The sequence below is a fragment of the Pediculus humanus genome, genomic scaffold (genome assembly GCF_000006295.1).
Source record: "Pediculus humanus corporis 1103172107642 genomic scaffold, whole genome shotgun sequence".
Taxonomy (NCBI): Eukaryota; Metazoa; Arthropoda; class Insecta; order Psocodea; family Pediculidae; genus Pediculus; species Pediculus humanus.
Window position 1 is genome coordinate 298,651 of NW_002987253.1, and position 18,377 is coordinate 317,027.

The following is an 18,377-nucleotide window of genomic DNA, read 5'->3' on the forward strand; positions in this document are numbered from 1 at the left end:
CAAAAAACCTAATAATAATAATAATAATAATAATAATAATAATAATAATATGTAAAATTGTTTTTTTTAAACGATTGTGTGTTTTGTTATTCCATAAGTTAAACATGCTTTTACCCTTGCGAATTTTTTTCTCTTCTTACAGATTTAATAAACACCGGAAATCAAATCAGTTTAACCAACATTTACAAAAAAAAAAAAGCATCATCAAAACGATAATAATAAAATTTAATTAAAATTAAATTCACTTCTGCCAAATTATGAAAAATAATAATAATAATAATAATAATAATAATTTATTTTGTTTCAGATGTTTTTTAACATGTTGGATTGATCGTTCGCCATTTTATGCTTTACATCTACCCTGTAGATCCGAATTTGTTTGATATCAAACGACAAATTCGGTTCTAGAGAGGTTTGTGTGGGGCATACAAATCATTATTTTAAAAAAAAGAAGAGAGAGAGAGAGAGAGAGAGAGAGGGGGGTGGGGGAAAACAAAAAAAGTTTTATTTATATATGTATTATTATATTTTTTATATTATTCATTTGTATTTAAACGAAACAGGTAATAGTGTCGGATTAAATATTATTATTATTATTATTATAAGGCAGAAAAAACATTAATAAATAAAATTTGACACTAATAAAGTGTAATTTATGTATATTACGAAGCAATATAAATTTAAAAATTGTGCTGATAAATATAATAATAATAATAATAATATTCTAGAACTTTTTTATCGAATTTTTTGTTTTTTTTACTAATAAACGAAGGGAAAAAAAATTTTTTTTATGTTTACTTGTTTAACTTATGTAAGTGATAAAAATATTTTTAAATAAAATTTAAATTGAAATTTTCAATCGCACGCACTCACGCAGGCACGCAAGGAAGGAAGGAAGGATTTACGCAACGTGTGAAGAAAAAAAACTTTTAGAATTTTCCTAGGAAAACGCGATGGAAAACCGATGAAAATTTGAAATTTTTTTTCTTTTTTTAAGGTTTAAAAAGAAAAAAGAAACGACGAAAATAATGAAGAATAAATTGTCGCCTTCTATTCGCTCCCTTTGCGTATAGGGGGGAGGTTAATTTAAACGTTTAGCGGGTGGTATTAATACCAACCCCCCTCCCCTTTCCCCTCAAAAAAAAAAAGAAAATTAAATTTTAATTGTTTAAACATTTTTTTTTCTTTCGATACAAAAAAATTTGATAAATTTTTTTTTTAGAAAAAAATGGAGAAGAAAAAGAAAAAAAAATTTTTTTATTTTGATTGACGTTTAAAGGGGGGGATTTCATAATAATAATAATAATAATAATAATAATAATAATGAGAAAAAGGAACAAACTGTCGAAAGGTTACGTTTCTGGTTAAATCCTTCGTTCGTAACATTTTATAATGATGAACGAACCAATCAGAGAAGACGAGATTTTTTCGAAACCTTTTTTTTCTTGTATACCCTCGACTTGTGTGTGTGTGTGTGTGTGCGTGTATATTGTATAAACGTTTTCGAAGGTTCAAAATAAGAAATAAAAGAAAGAAAGAGAGAGAGAGAGATGTAGGTTTCATTCCGTTCGGTCGCCATTATGGAATTTCTTTGACATAAGTCAAAAGCGAATCAAATTAGAACAAAGAAACCTGTCATGTAACCATTTTTTTTATTTTTTTGATAGGTTCTTTCCTCTTTTTTTTTTTTAAACTAACTAACCCCTCATGTTTATTTCATTTTATAATACTATATATATATATCGAAAATTATTTTTTGACAGACTCTCATTATTATTATTATTATTATTATTATTACAACGAGGAGTGAAGAAAGAATTCATTTAATAAATTTATTTTTAAGTATTAATGGCGTTTATACGCTATTAACGTTAAATATTTCATATTAATTTAAGACGCGCCGTTTGTTTTCTTTTTTTGTTTAAATTCTCGCGGGAAAATTTCACGATAACAAACAAACAGCAAACAACTGACCCACGATTCAAAGATTTATTAAACCTTCGTACCGCGATTAAAAATTTCATATACGTGTATATTTAATCAAACGACACATAAACAAACAAACAAACAAACGAAAGCTGTCTGTCACTTAGAAAAGGTGTGACGTCAAATTTTTAGTAGGAAAGGAACAAAATAAGAAGAAGAAGAAGAAGACAGCTGAAAACACTTTTAAAATGCCTTCGAGATTTCACAGGACCTCGACAAAAAAAAAAAAAAACCCTCGAAAATAAGAATAACGATGCTGTTTATGCTTACGTACGTACTACGTTACGCGCACACACGCACGTATCCCTTAAAGAAAGGGAAAATATATTTATATATATAAAAAAATTTTTTTTTTCTTGTTCCAAGTGAAACGAACGTTTGTCTCTCCTGCGCGGCAATTTTAACCCAGGGAAAAAAAATTGAAGAAGAAGAAAGAAAAAAGAGAGAGAGAGAAAAAAAAGGTTTTTATTTCAAAAGAACTCCGACGCTGTCTTTGTTTGTTATTACTCGTGATTAATGATATCTCAAAAATCATTATTATTTATTTTAAATGCGCAGACATTCGAGCCAAGCTACTGGTGTGCTTGTGCTTGTGGACTTGTGTGTGCATATATATATATATACTTTAGGTAAGTGAGGAAACTTGTTTTCAAGCCCACGTAGGGGCAAAACATTTAAAAAATAATAATAATAATAATAATAATAATAATATATTTAATCGTTTTAATAGTCGAGAAGGATGAGAGAAAAAAAAAGAAAAAAAATTCACAATTAAATCGTCAAAATAAAAACGAAAATTGTTTTGAACAAAAAAAACAAAAAACAAAAACGACAACCGAAAAAATTTCTAATTTCTGGTTTTTCCTTTTAATGAAGAAAAACTTTTACTCTCTCTCTCTCTCTCTCTCTCTTATCAGTTATCTGATAAATTTCTTTTAAATAAAATTTTCTCTCTCTCGTCATTTTTAAATTTTCTGATAAAAACAATGACGTGGTTATGAGTGACGTGAGTACGGTGACGTTTTATAAAAAAAAAAAATCGATTTTCGCCCCATTTTTTTTTTACTGATATTATAAAAATGATGATAATAATACTAATAATAATGATTAAAAGATATTTTTTTCGAGTAGAAATATTACGTCATTTTTTTGAGGTATGGTATTATTAAAATAATACGTCATTTCCGGTACATTTTTTAAAATAAAAATAAGGAAAATTTATTCGAAAAGTGTGTGTTAAATTTTCTTTTTTTTTTTAGAGGAGGGAGGGAGGAGCGGATGTTTATTTAAGATGAAGGGGAATAAGTGGGGAATGAAAATGAAAACGCGAGGATGGTGGAAAAAGAAAATAAGAAAAAAAAAAGTAAATAAAGAGAGAGAGAGAGAGGAGGGGAGGAAGGTTTAGAGTACGTACGCGTCACGTCATTCTCCAGCAAACGTTTTTTAATAATTTTTTTTTTATCCAGGGCTTATCTTCCAGGTTATTATATGTAAAAAAAAAAAAATTTTTTCAATTAATTATAACCGAACACGATCCTTCAATCCAGCTGTCCATCACTTTTTATCAACTTTTATTTTATTAAATCATTCATGGATCGTGAATAACTTTTTACTCCCAACGTTTTCACCATTGTAGCCTGCCTTTTTTTTTAAATGCAACCTATCCCCTCCCTTCCCCCTTCTCCTCATTTTCCATCCCCCCTCTCTCTCTCTATTCGAAAAAAAAAAAAAAAATGGAAAATTATCATTTCCAATTATTACGTTGTTGTTGTTGTTGTTAACGTTTGATTTCCCGCATTTTCTTTTCCAACACGTGTGAGTTTTTTGTTCTCCCGCTCTTACGTTCCAGTATAAATGTTACGTCATTCATTCCAGAATTTTATAAATTTCAAAAATGGAATTCAATTCATTCCTACTAATTCAATTTACTCGTCATTCCCTTCGTTTTTTGGTACATTCATAGCAACCATCATTTCACAAAGTAAGTAAGTGTTTTTCTGCCCAGCAGAAGAAGAATTCATCATTCTTTCTTCATTCTCATTCATACAAACAAACAAACAAACATCATTTTCACGTTTTTGTAAAAAAAAAAATAAAATTGGTGATTTTTGACCTACATTTTAAAAAAAAAATTTGCATTGTAATAACGATTTTGACCTATCTAACAAACACAATGCATCAGTGATTCTTTTGTTTGTTTTTTCCATGAAAAACAACAACAACAAAAAACTAACGAAAGGTTGCAAAAACAACATGAAAAGCATGTTTGTTTCAAAAGTAAAAAAAATTAATGCAGTAGTCGAATCCTTTTTACTATTAACCATACGACACAATTATTATTATTATTATTATTATCGTTTGAAACATCATTATTCATTCGCCGTTTGAAACCTTTTCTGTTTTTTTCCTTTTTATAAATTTTCATAATAAGGGTTATTAAAACATTTGCATGAAATGGAAAAAAGGTTTTTTTAAAAGGTTGCAACTTATTCCTGTAACGAATTTTGGATTTTATTTCAAACGCACGCGTTTTTTTTTCCTGTCGTCGCGGTTCAGAGAATTTATTTCGATTAAAAAAATAATAATAATAATAATTGAAAGATATAAACATAAATCTTTCGTTCGTAAATGGAGGAGTTTTTTTTTTAAAAAAAAAAACAAAACTCGTTGATCGATCATCACGTAAAAATAACATAAAAATGTTTTCAAGTTGAAAAAGACAAAAAGTTTGCCAAAAAAAAAAAAAAAAGTAAAAAATGTCAACTTCAGTTACATCTTTATCGCCATCAATCATTTCCGATCGATTTTACCTCGTTTCTATGTTTTTTTGTTTAATTAAGTTATTAAATAATTTAATTAATAAGTAAAATAATTAAAGCACGAGTTAAATATTTAAACATAATTATGTTTTCCTAGAAACGCAACAAATTCTTTTTTTTTTTTTTTTTCATTTCGCTTTAGGTGATTTTCTTTTATTTTTTCTCGGGTAAAAATAAAGAGAAGATGATGATGATGATGATGATGGTGACGATGATGAGGAGAAGGAAGAAGAAGTGGAAAAAGTGGAAGAAGAAGAAGAAAAAAAGAGGACAGGGTTTGGTAAAAGATAATCAATCACTTCTCACGACGTTGCATCTTTCAACCCTCATACTCACCCTCACCCATCACCAGGTGGGGAAGTGCCCCCCTTCCTCCCTCCAATCTCTCTTATCGTTCGTCCAATTCTTATCTGTCATCTCCCTCACTTTAGAGACATACTAAGAGTTTCTCAACAGTGTAAAATTTTCTTTTGACATTTTTCCACAAAAGGGTCGCGGTGGTGGTAGTGGTGGTGGTAAATAAAATGAGAAATAGGAGGATAACTGGATGGTGACGATGATGATGATGATGATGGTAATGGTGGTGGTAAAAAAAAAAAAATTTTCTCAACCGCAGCAGCAGGAGCAAACCTAATTTTTGGTATCATTGCCTCGTCGTGTATCGATCGATCGATCGAATCGATTTCATGATGAGTATCGAGTATCGATTTTTATTTTTATTTAAAATTTCACGATCGCCGCACACGAGAATCGGTCGCAATAAAAAAAAAAAATTTACACATCGGAAGGGAGAAAAAAAAAAAAAAATAAAATGAAATTTTACTTAATCATCATGGCGGACGAACGGAAAAGAGGTTTTGCTACGCTTCTGCCACGTATTTTTTCCAACCCTAAATGTAAATTTAACCAATATATATATGTATACCAATGGTATATGGAGGATTCAATTTAATACTTAACTTGTGGGGATTTCAATATTTTAAATAGCCCTCATGATTTTAAACTGTCAATCAACATACGAAACGCATTGTGTTCTCGATTGAATGCTTTTCAAACGATTTTTATACGAACGATTCACACGCACAACCACACTCGTTTCAAAAAAACTAGAAAAAAAATTTTTTATTTACGAACGAAAGGTTCGTCATATTTTCAAAGAGGATTTTAGATTATTGTTAGTAAAGGAGGGGGGAACGAAGAAAAAAAATTTTATTACGGCACGAGAGATTGTCGAACGATTATCACACCTCAGAACCGTTTATCCGATTATTTTAATCACCTTTGACCTCACGTTTAACCGATTATCGCGATTCGCTACCTATTCAATCGGACCGAAAGTAGTTGTTGAGTAGTATAATCAACATCATCCTCGTCATCTTTTTTCTCCTCTTCTTCCTTACTTTAAACGCAAAAAAAAATTCGACAACGACAAACGATCGTGGGAGTCGGAAAGGGAGGGGTACAAACAAACCAAAAAGAAAATTACGTGGCGTGAACTCAACAAATAATAACAATAATAATTATTTATTTCACACTCTAATTGTTTTTTATTAAATAACATTCACGTAATAAAAAAAAAAAACGTGATCACGAATCGAACAAATAGAAGAAAAAAAAAATATATTATTTTACGTCAACGGTGAGGGTCTATAGGGGGGCAGAGGAGTGCGGATTCGGACGTGGTAAAAGAAACGAAAAAAAAAAATTTCCTCGAAAGATCGGGGAAGGAGAAAGGGGACAAAATTAATTAGACTCTCTTACTGTTGGCGATTACATAATTTTTTCCCAAATCACAAAGAAGAATCCTCCGTGGCCGAACATTAATAATAATAATAATAATAATAATAATAATAATAAACACGAATTTTATATTAAATTATAACAAATAAATATTTTTTTTTTTTTTTAATACCGTGTGAAAAAATTTCAAGAGTCACGATATATATATATATATATATATATATATATTATTATTATTATTATTATTATCATCATCACATAGATATATAATTCGTTCAAATTTAACTATTTTAAAACCGTACCAATTACACATCAGATTTATTACGATAATAATAATGATAATAATATTTAAAATATATATGCGAGTGTGCGTGTGGTAAATAAATAAAATAAATAATAAATGAATGTTGAGAGTTTTTTTTTTTTTTTTCTTTTCCTTCTTCTGCTTGAATGACGAGCACTTTTATTTTAGAAAATGTCTAATGATAACTGATAAAAATTTATCAAAGTCTTTTAATTTGCCCGATTTCTCTTTCTTTTTTTTTTTGTTGTTGTTTTCGCCGTTGTTTGTTGCTGCTTTTCCTCTTGCTTTTACTCCTTCTGTCACTGCCGCCGCTGCTACTCCTGCTGCGTTATTTTCCTTCTCTAGTATATTATTATTATTATTATTATTGTTATTATTTTATTTGTCGGAATTTTTTTTTAAAGCACTTATTCCAGGTTTCTACCCGATTCCTTAGGGACAAATGCTCGAATTTCGTTGGTGTTATTTATAATATTTTCCGAAGAATGTGAGCCGTCCCACATAGTGCGTTTTCCTGGATGGTTTCTTCTTTTAAGTTCTTCAAAATCTTCTTTAAATTTTCTTTTATTGAATGTGGCATGGCTCCCAGTGTTGCTCCCACGATGACCGGAATCGTTTCTGTCTTTACTTTCCCCTCATCCTGACTATTTCAGCATTTTGTCTGCTTCATTATCTACTTGGTGTTTTTTCCGCCGGTACGGATACCTCAATCAGGTTACACCATTTTTCCACATTGTGCCTCAGAATAATATCCGGTTTGTTGGCTGGCACACAGTTCTGTCAGTGTGGATTTGTTGATCATACAGTACTGTGCATGGTCCTACTGTCGCAACCGGGCTTGGAATGTGGTCGTACCACTGCTTGGGTAATCCATCCATTCCATTTTCGCGACAGATATTCCAGTGAAGATTTAAACAAATTTTATTTTGCCTCTCCAGATATTCACGTTTTGCCAATATCGGAAAACCGGAAATTAAATGGTCGATGGTTTATTATTATTATTATTATCATCAATACCGCTCACTTTTATTTTTTTTTAACTACTTAACAGGTTTGTATAAATGTTGATAAACTTAACACACGAAAATTTTGTTTTTAAGAAATTTTTAATTTTTTTGCAAAATGAGGGGCGGGATGTTATTTTTCTTTTCCAAGAAATTTTTCCCTTTTAAAATTCCGGATGGGGATCGGGATGATGTTTTTCCGTAATTTATTATTATTATTATTATCGCCTCGAAAAAAATTTTTAGATTATCAAAAAACTATTTTATCATTTATTATTGTTTCGTCGACGATTTCGTATAAATTTCCGTTGCGCGAACAACACGTCATATTTTTCACGCCATTTTTTTTTTCGCGTTCAAAAACATTTAAAAATTACCTTAAAGTTATCATTATTTTTAATCTATTTAACAAAAATCAAAAATTTTTTATTTATTGTTGTTGTTGTAAAAGGAAACATAAAATTGTTGTTGTTGTTGTTGCGTCAAACTTTGTCATTTCCTACGTAATTTTCATATTGCAATAATTTGAAATTTTTTTTTTTTTTTGTTTTTTTTTTTTTTAGAAATAAACTAAATTTTTTGTATTTCGTAACGACCAATAAAAACCTTTTTTTCTCAGGTAAAAAAACATAAACATAAACATTGGAGTAACGTCAAATAATAATAAAAACATAATCATATTAATTCGAACTTAAAAAAAAGGATGGTTAATTAAGCGATAAAAATAAGATTTCAAAATGTTAAAACCTTTCCTACAAAAAAAAAAAGAAACAAAATAATAATAATAATAATAAATGACGGCGTGGTAAACACCACAAATTTTTATTTAATAATAATAATGATAATAATTGAAAACTAAACCGAATTTAATGGAGTGTTTTGTAGGCTTAATCACTATTTTTCAACTCGCCATCCATCATAATCGAAAATTTTTAGTAAATATTTATACACGTTAAAAAAGAAAAAAAAATGTCGGGATTTGAAACCTGAAAAAAGGAAAAAAGTAATTGTTTTGTAACAAACTAGGCGTTACTCGGGGAGCAACCTTGACTTATTTGTTAAATCAACGATGACGATATTTGCCGAATGATACGAGCCTCTGGAGAGCCAACATCGATCACTAAATTCTGACAAAATATTTAAAATCATTATGACTTGCCATTTTAAAGTAAAAAAAAAAAAAAAGTTTTAAATGTGTTTCTATCCCCCCTCCCTCCCTCCCCCCAAAAAAAACTTATTTTGTGTCTTTATTGAATTCGGTATACCGTTTCCGCCGCGAACTGTTCCGCGAATGAAAATATTTAAATTTCGGTATTTCCGGTTTGGATTTTTTAAAAAAGTATAAACATAAAACTTTTCTTTATTATCGAAACTGTTAACGGAGGGAAAAAGTTAAAAAAATGTAACGTTATCAAATATCCCGAGGTGAAAATGCTGTTGTTGTTGTTGTTGTCGTGTTGAATGAAACAACCGCAGGATAAAACAAAGTCGAAAAACTTGTCAAAAAAAAGGAGGGCGGCGACGGCAGCGGGAGGGAAAAGGAGGAAAAACCTTATGAAATTTTTAAAAAAATTAGAAAAAAAATAATTTTTTTGTAAAATCTTTAAATAACAAAAAAACAGTCAAAGGAAACGTGCATTTAAAAACCGAGACAAAGGAAACGAAAAAAAATTTTTTTTAAAATTTTTGTTCAGAAAAATTTTTATCGAAAAAAAAAATTTTTTCTTTTTTTTTTTTTATACCGTAACGAAATCCCGAGGGAATATATAAAAATTTAAAAAAAAAAGGAAAAAAGGAAAAAAATAAAAGGAAATATAAGTAAATAATAAAAAGAAAAAAATTCGCGTGCGTTAAACGCGCGTGCGCGGGCGACTTTCAAAATTTAATATTTTCCATTTTCCAAACCCGGTTTAATTTTTTTTTTTTTTTTTGGATTCATTATTTTATTTTCGACGCCATTTTGTTTACATTATTATTATTATTATTAACTGACGTAAAATAAAATTACAAAAAAAAAATCTCGGAGGTTTTGCTAAAAAAAAAAAAAAACCGAATAAATTTTAACGAATTTTCAAAAAAATTATTATTATTATTATTCATTTTATTTGATTAAACATCAAAACTAATTATCATCTTTTTTCTTCTGCTTCTGCTGTTGTTATTATTTTCCCCACCCCCACCCTCCCCCCGCTTTCTTCAAACGTCTAATTCGATTAATTTTCAATTTGTTTGACAAGTTTTTTTTAAAAAAAAAAAAAAAACTTTGTTCGAGAATAAAAATTCTTATTGATTTTTCAATCTTCTTTTAATAAATACATATACAAAAATTAAAAAAAACTTTAATATTAATAATAATAATAATGATAATAATAATAATAATAATAATAATTTTGTTTTAAATATTTCGAATTACTTTTTAACTTTATTTTTTTCTCTTTCACTTAACACTTTAAACAATTAACCAAACTAGAATTTTAACTTTTTATTATTATTATCATCATCATCACCGTCGCCATATTGATCGATCGATATTTTACAAACGGTTAGTTTATGATTATTTTATTCGGTTTTTATTATTCTCGTTAGTGTTTAAGAGTAAATAAAGGAGAATAAATCGATTCGAGATCATTACAAACAAATCGACATTAAATTATTATTATTATTATTTAGGTAGGACCTAGGTTTTTTTTTTGTTTGTTTAATTATCATTATTGTTATTAAACTAACCAATTAGAGAGAGATAGAGAGAGAGGATGGATTGTGTATCTGTCCTTTACCGATAGTTTCCGTTTATAAAATTTCGTTTGGTGTGAATTCGAACAAAGGAAAAGTTATTTATTTATATATTATTATTATTATTTGATGAGTAAAACAAAAAAGAAAAGATTTAAAAATTCAAACGAAATAATAATAATAATAATAATAATAATAATGATAACGAAAAAACTTTTCTTTTGCAGAAAGAAAAGAAGGGAAAAAAGAAAAAGAAAAAAAATTAAAATTTTATTTTTATAAAAAGAGAAGAAAATCTGACAGAAAAAAAAGAGCTGTGGAAAAGTCTAATTTAAAAAAAAAAGGAAAAAATTATTAAAAAAAAAAAAAAAAACGGGAAAAGGAAAGAAGAAGAAGAAGAAGGGAAAAAAGGAAAAAAAATGAAAAAAAAAAGGAAAAAATAAAATTTTTTTTTTTTTGATGCAAACTGAAATTGAATATCCCATGGAATAAAAGCAGTAACATGTAACGTATAGACTGGAGTAAACAACAAGTAATTTATCATGGGCGCTGACAAGGTTCGCTCTCTCATTGGTCAATATCTCGTCACGTGGTATGCTAATTGGGTGATGGGGGGCGTTAACTTTTTTATTTTTTCCTCTTCCACTCTCTCTCTCTCTCTCTCACTCACTCTCTCACTCGACTTATTTTTTTTTTCTTTTTTCTTTTCCTCTCTTCTCTCTGGTTTTTTTTCTTTTTTTTTTTCGGTTGTGTCAAATTTTTCATTCTTTTTGTTGAGTTCGGTTTACGGTACGTCGAGGATCGAATTTTTTATTTCTCGTTTTTTTTATTTTTTATTTTTTTTTGTTTTTATTTTTTTAATTTTTTTTGTCATCGTCGTCTTGGTTGTTGTTGTCGTCGTTTGTAACAAGACTCGTTCTACGTTTGTCGTCTTTGTGGATTTTTATTAAAATAAATTTTTATTTATTTCAAAGAAAAGAAAAAAAAATGCGCGAATTCGGTGATAATGTTATCGGGCCGTTAATTAAACTTTATTAATTAGTGAAGGTAAATAAATAAATTTATTATTATTATTTTAAATAACAATAAAAAGTGATGATGATGATGATAATTTAAATATTATAAAAATTTAGTGCGTATCAATCGACACAATATCAATTTATTATTATTATATTTGTTTATTTATTACCGTCGTTCCAAAAAAAAAAATTTTTATTGGAGTAATTTTTAATAAACCGTCGATAATTATTACGGTAATTATTTTTTTTTTAAGCGTAATTAATTATTATTTTTTTTTGGGGGAAAGAGGGGCAGAAACAATAAAAATTTTTTTAAAAAAATATTTTACATCGGAAATATTCATCGTAATTTTTTTTTTGTTTTTTGTTTTTTAAATATTTCGTGTTATTAATTGATAATATTAATAATAATTATAAATTTTTCTCCTGCTTTCGTTTTTCTTTTATTTATTCACGTGAATAAAATTTTATGTAATAAATTATTTTAAAAAATCGACCGACGGTATTTAAATTTTCATTTTTCTTTTTAAATTTTTTTTTCCCCTTTTCCTGTTAATAAATACATTTATTTATGGATATTTATTAATTATTTATTTTATTTTTTTTTAAATAAAGTTCAAAAAAAAACAATCAATCAATCAATCAAGTGAAAATTAAAAAAATTTTTTTTTTAAAAAAAGTGACTCCTCAAAAAAAAAACCGAAAAAAAAGTTTAAAAAAAGTTAAAAAAAAAAAAAAGAAAAATTATAAATCGATTAAAAATGTTGTGGTTGTCGTTGTTGTTGTTGTTGTTGTTGTGAAAAGTGTGCGAAAAAAATGAGTTCTTTTTTAATGAATCCATCGTCTGCTTACACCCACCATTCGGTGGTTGTTGATCCGAAATTTCCACCGACAGAGGAATACAGTCAAAATAATTATATATCGTCTCCAGTAACTGGACCCGATTATTTTGGAAATCATCAACAGTACGGGGGTTATCATCAAACGTCTGGAACACCTTATAGTGCAACCACTATGGTTCACATATCCGCCAATGGACCCGGTAATTAATTATTATTATTACTATTATTTTCCTCACCGTAAAAATTACGCAAAATGATTTTATTTTACTGGAAAAACGCATAACACGTCGCATACATTAAAACCAATGGGGAGGATGGGGGTGGGTGTGTACGAGTGGGTGGGATGGAGGGAAACGACTTGACACACGTCAAATAATAATAATAATAATTTAAAAAAAAAAAAATTTTTTTTTTTTTTTATAAAAAGTGACAGAAAGAAAATTAATTAATTTTAAAGTATTTTTAACTTTGATGGACGTTATTAAAAAAAAAAAATTTTTTTTTTTTATGAAATCGAAACGACAATTGAAATCGATGAATCTAATTTAATATTAAGAAGGAACGTTAAAAATTTTTTTTTTTTTTAAAGACGCGTAAAAATGCTTTCTAAAACCACGACAGAATACATTTTATTATTACTAATAATTTTTAAATGCAAAACTGTTGTATAAAAAATTTTATAAATTGCGTCCTTCTATTTGAATTGTCAATTTTTTTTTTTTTTGTAAATTTTTCTCAGTACGTAAACGTTTATTGTTATTATTATTATTATTAGTGAGGTTTAAATAAAAATTGAAATACCTGTTAAAAATGAAATTTATCAATTTACGGTACGTTTACAAAATAAATTTTAAAAATTTTGTTTCATTCATTATTAAAGTAGGTTGTAATGAATAATAAATTGCCGGTTACTTATATAACGAAAAGAAAATCATTACAGTGACAAATTTTATACTGATTCGAAGGGTGTGTGAGTGTGCGTAAGTGCGTGCCAAGAGTCATTTATATTTACTTAGAAAACGTACAATATAACGTACGAGAGTAACAACACAATTGTATTATTATTTTTTTTTACCTTGATTACCTTATTTATTTTTTTTTTTTTAATAAAAGAAAAACATTTATTATTATTATTATTATTATTATTATTCGTTATTTACATTTCAGTTTCGGGATACGGAGGATACGAACCGCCCAACAGTAACAATTATTATCACACTCTACACCATCAGCATTCGATGCATCCTCACCACCACCATCATCATCACTCTCATCATCATCATCATCATCCCACGTTGCCTCCGGAAGCTCAACAGGCACCTCCCACGGTACAAACCGGAGGAATGCAAGGACTTATTCCTATTCCGCAACAACCGAACGTTATAAAAAACGAAATTCAACTTTTACAATCGAAAAATGATGTTGAAAAATGTGAAATGAGTGCGTATAATAATTCTGCTCAGTATAATAATGTTAAAAGTGATACCTCCTCGAACAACATACAAACGGAAGTGTCGTTGAATCATAGTTTACCAAATGTTAAAGTTGATGTACAAAGTGCGGAATCTCCGACGTTACGACGAAATAATGAGGATGACACGAGGTCTTCTCCCGTGGGACGTCACATTACACAGGAACCATTATCTAGAAATTCACCGTCCAGAAAAAATTCACCTCTTCAAAGGCATGCAATGAGGTAACGGAAATTTTAATTTTTTTTTATAATCTAACTAACGAGAAGAAAATGGTTTTCCCTTTTTCTTCGGTGAGGGGGTGGGACGAGGAGGAGGAAAGCGGGGAAAGGGGTGTTGTCGTTAAATTGTTTCGCCCACGACATGATAGTTTTAAAAATTGATCGTTTCCGCCAGTTAAAAAAACAAAAAAATAAAATTCTCTGTGTTCTTGCACAAATTGTAAAATTTGTTTTTTTTTTTTTTTTAATACATAATTTTAGTTCGTCTCCGTCGTATCCTCATCAAGATTCAACAACCATGCCTCTACAAGAACTAGTCCAACAACATGGATCTTTAGAAGATGAGGATACGGACGATTTAGATGATGATATGCTCATGATGGACGAATCACCGGATATGGACGACGAAGGTTCCGAATCCGGTGATAGAGTTATTTATCCGTGGATGAAAAAAATTCACGTTGCCGGCGTCGGTGAGTTTAAATTGTTTTATTTACCACCATGTTACCGCCATGTTTGAAACTAACTAACGCTAAACATAACAAAAATTTTTCTTAAACAAAAGTGTTTGTTAAAACTTTTCGCACTTTTAATAAAAACTAAACGTAATTTTTAAAAACAAAAAGAAAAAAATGAAATTTTTTCGAAATTACTTCTTATATACGTAAAAAAAAAAAAATGAGTAGTTATGAAAGTAGTTAAGTTTTTGTTATGATTGATAATAGATAAGAGAAATAGTTAAAGATTGACGACAAGTGAAATTTGACGTTTATCTTAGATAAAATTAATGCGAACCATTTAAACACGTGACTGATTGTCATTTAATCAACAGTTTCTTATAAACTTTCATACCGTCGGAATAAATTATTATTATTATTATTATCACCATTATTATTTTGTCAGTTAAATAACTAAGTTATGCGTGCGGTAAATCAATCAGATTGATTGATTTTACATCAGGAAAAAAAAAAATTTTCCTTTAAATTTTCCTAATTTATTTATGGTAGATTTTTTGAAAAAACTAAAAAAATGTCTGTCGGATTATAATGGAAAAAACAAAACAATTACGACAACAGCGAGGGGGGAAAAAACGAAACAAAGCAAGGAATAATGATAATAATATTTTGACATTTAAATTGTTATTTTTTTGTTTTTTTTTTTTTTTGGTGTTTTTACAGCAAACGGTTCGTTTCGACCCGGCATGGAGCCAAAAAGACAAAGGACGGCTTATACGAGACACCAAATATTAGAACTCGAAAAAGAATTTCATTTTAACAAATATTTAACGAGACGTAGAAGAATAGAAATAGCTCACACTTTAGTTTTGTCGGAAAGGCAAATAAAAATATGGTTTCAAAATCGGAGAATGAAATTTAAAAAAGACAACAAATTGCCCAACACAAAAAATGTTAGGAGAAAAACAAATCCTGCCGGAGTTACGACAACGATATCGAAAACGAAAACGCCACGTTCGAAAATATCATCATCATCATCGGCATCCGATAAGAGAAAATCCGTAAATGATAATACATCTATAACAACAATAACGGATATGAACATGAGGCAAATTAACAATAATTTAATGGATCATCATCATCATCATCATCATCAACATCAACAACAACAACAACATCATTCATCATCGAGTCCGACCAATAGTCTTAACATACACATGAGTTCGACATTTGGCCAGTTGACCCCTTTGGCACCATCAGTACAAAATTGCGCACCATCAAATTCTCCGCAAAATATTAAATCCGATTATGGTTTAACGAGTTTGTAGAAAATTTTACCATCTCTCTCTCTCTCTCTTCCACTCTCTCTCTTTCTTTTAGTTTTTAATAACGATTTTTCTACCATCGATTCACACACAATTTTCTAACGAAAAAAAATCCGTACCGAATTAACGCAGGACCGTAAATAATTCATATTACGTGCCGAAAACCCCTTTCGTGATCATTCATTATTTAAAATTATTATTAAATATTAAAAACTTTTCAAAAATAAATAAATAAATAAATATTTGATGATGATGATGATTAAAAAAAAAAGGCCGAAACGTAAAAAATTTTTTCCGCTCTCCAATCAAAATCTAATACCGGCCCTTATAATCCCTTATCCGTCGCCTATAATCGATTCTGCGCAAATAAATTTTCCTTTTTTCCTTTTTTTTTTTTAAAACGAAAATAAGAACGTTTGATGACGTCATTAAAAATAATTAATACTGATGCTCAAGTAAACAAATTATTAAATCACGTGATTAATAAATAATATTTATCACATAGAGACGGATAAAAAAAAAAAAAAAAAAAAAAACAAGAAATTTTGTGTGTTTGCGTGCGCGTGTGAAATCCATGCCCGTTTTTTTTTATTTTTTTTGACGTTTAATAAATTTTTAAATATTATTAAATTACGTAAATACATAAATACATAAAAGGTATTAATAAAAAAAAAAAAAAGCCCGTTCGGTTAAAATCTGGTCTGACCATCGTTTTTTTTCGGGGGACCGATTTGAACTACATAAATTTCGGTTATTTTTTTTCTACTATATAAATAATAAGCAATAAATTTTAATTGATTGAATTCGATTCAGGAAATAAAATAAATAATCGATAAATAAAATCGATTCACACGAAAATAAATAATATTTCGGCGGGATGACAAAAAAAACAGAAACAAAAAACTCGAATCCGCCATTTTAGGTAAGACGAGTTGGATGCGAAAAAAGTTCAAGACTTTTCTGTTTGTTGTTTTGTTTTTTTTTCAATAAAAAATAGTTATGCAATTTAAATCTTTTGTTTTAAATAATAATAATAAACAATAAAATCATTATTTAAAAAAATTTGAGGGAAAAATAAAAATTGTTGTTGTTGTTGTTGGTACGACTGTTGTTGTTGTTGTTTACGTTTTTTTTTTCCCCGTCATTCAAATTTATATAAACAAACGTAAATTTTTTTTTTTTTTGCATTCGAACATAAATGAAACCTTAATTAACTTTGATGTTTTTTTTCGTTTTGTTTTTGCCACGTTTCTAACGCCTATTTAATCATCATCATCATCATCATTATTAATAATTAAACAAAAAAGGAAGTGGAAAAAGATACACACACTCAGAGAAACTTCCGGTGGAAAATTTTTTTAAAAAAAATATACATATAATTGTAGTTTAGTTTGTATAACTCCAAAGATAGATTTAGTTTAAGAGTTAGTAATTTAGTAAAAAAAAGTGTAAATAACTTTTCTTTATTTTTTTTTTTAGGGGGGAAGGAGTGGGGAGTGTGGGGGAGAATGTAAGTTCGGTCCAAAACAGGTAAACTAAGTAAAATGAGAGGGAGGAGGGGGATAAAAAAAAAAGAAATTTTTCTTTAAAAATAATTTCGAGTGACGAAAATAATTTTTTTTTTTTTAAACACGACACGACGCACACGTTTGAACAATCAAAAAATTCCTTAATAATAATAATAATAATAATAATAATAATGATAATAATAATGATAATAATGCGTTCGTGTGTCGGTTTTTTTTTTGTGAAAAGTTTATTTTATTTAAATATATTTATATATATATATATATGTGTTTAAAAGAAAAGGGCATTCGAATTATCATCTCCTCACGATTTCCATTCCATTCCAGTGATTATATGCTAAGTATTATAATAAAACATTCGCGTAAATCCTCGCTCCAGTGACCTAAAATTAAATACGACTAATCATTCTAAATTTTTTTTTTTACGAAACGGATTCACACTGGAGATAAAAAAAAAATTCTAGAAAATTCTTTTAGGACGTTTTGGACTCGAACTAAACCGTTTTTTTTTTTAAAAAATATTTTTCCAGTTTTTATTGAAAATTTTTTTTTTGCACGCGGTTATTTATTATTATCTGGAACGAAACCGCTTAATCTTTTTTTTGTGTACAAAAAATCGATTGTTCTGTTTTTGGAAAAACAAAAAAAAAAGAGAATTGAATTTTTTTAAATAAAAAAAAACAAAATTGTTTTGATGAGTGTCTTAAATTGTCCAATAAAAATATTAATTAAAAAAAAAAATTTATAAAATATTAATTATTGTTTTTATTATGTATCGTGCGTGCGCGTGTGCGTAGTTTTCCTTTTTTAAACATGTCGCGACAGCCATTTTGTTTTTTTTTTTTTTTTTTTTTTTTTTTTACGAAAGAGTGTTGTTATTGTTAATACCGACGACAACAACAATAAAAAAAATTATTCCGACAAACGAATC

At 28.3% G+C, this 18,377-nt stretch overlaps 2 protein-coding genes and 1 non-coding gene across 3 annotated transcripts; all 3 read left to right on the forward strand.

Moving 5' to 3' along the window:
* Positions 1-343: 343 nt before the first annotated feature.
* Positions 344-430, forward strand: Phum_PHUM266750. Its single transcript, XR_009833516.1, has one exon. It is a non-coding gene; the product is annotated as a microRNA, putative (microRNA).
* Positions 431-12,421: 11,991 nt separating this feature from the next.
* Positions 12,422-14,302, forward strand: Phum_PHUM266760 (uncharacterized protein; the record flags this gene model as incomplete). Its single annotated transcript, XM_002426606.1, has 4 exons — positions 12,422-12,578; positions 13,615-13,647; positions 13,756-14,143; positions 14,218-14,302. The coding sequence occupies 4 exons, from the start codon at positions 12,422-12,424 to the stop codon at positions 14,300-14,302; spliced, it is 663 nt and encodes a 220-aa protein (XP_002426651.1).
* Positions 14,303-14,438: 136 nt separating this feature from the next.
* Phum_PHUM266770 (Homeobox protein Hox-A4A, putative) lies at positions 14,439-15,923 on the forward strand (the record flags this gene model as incomplete). Its single annotated transcript, XM_002426607.1, has 2 exons — positions 14,439-14,613; positions 15,319-15,923. The coding sequence occupies 2 exons, from the start codon at positions 14,439-14,441 to the stop codon at positions 15,921-15,923; spliced, it is 780 nt and encodes a 259-aa protein (XP_002426652.1).
* Positions 15,924-18,377: the final 2,454 nt, after the last annotated feature.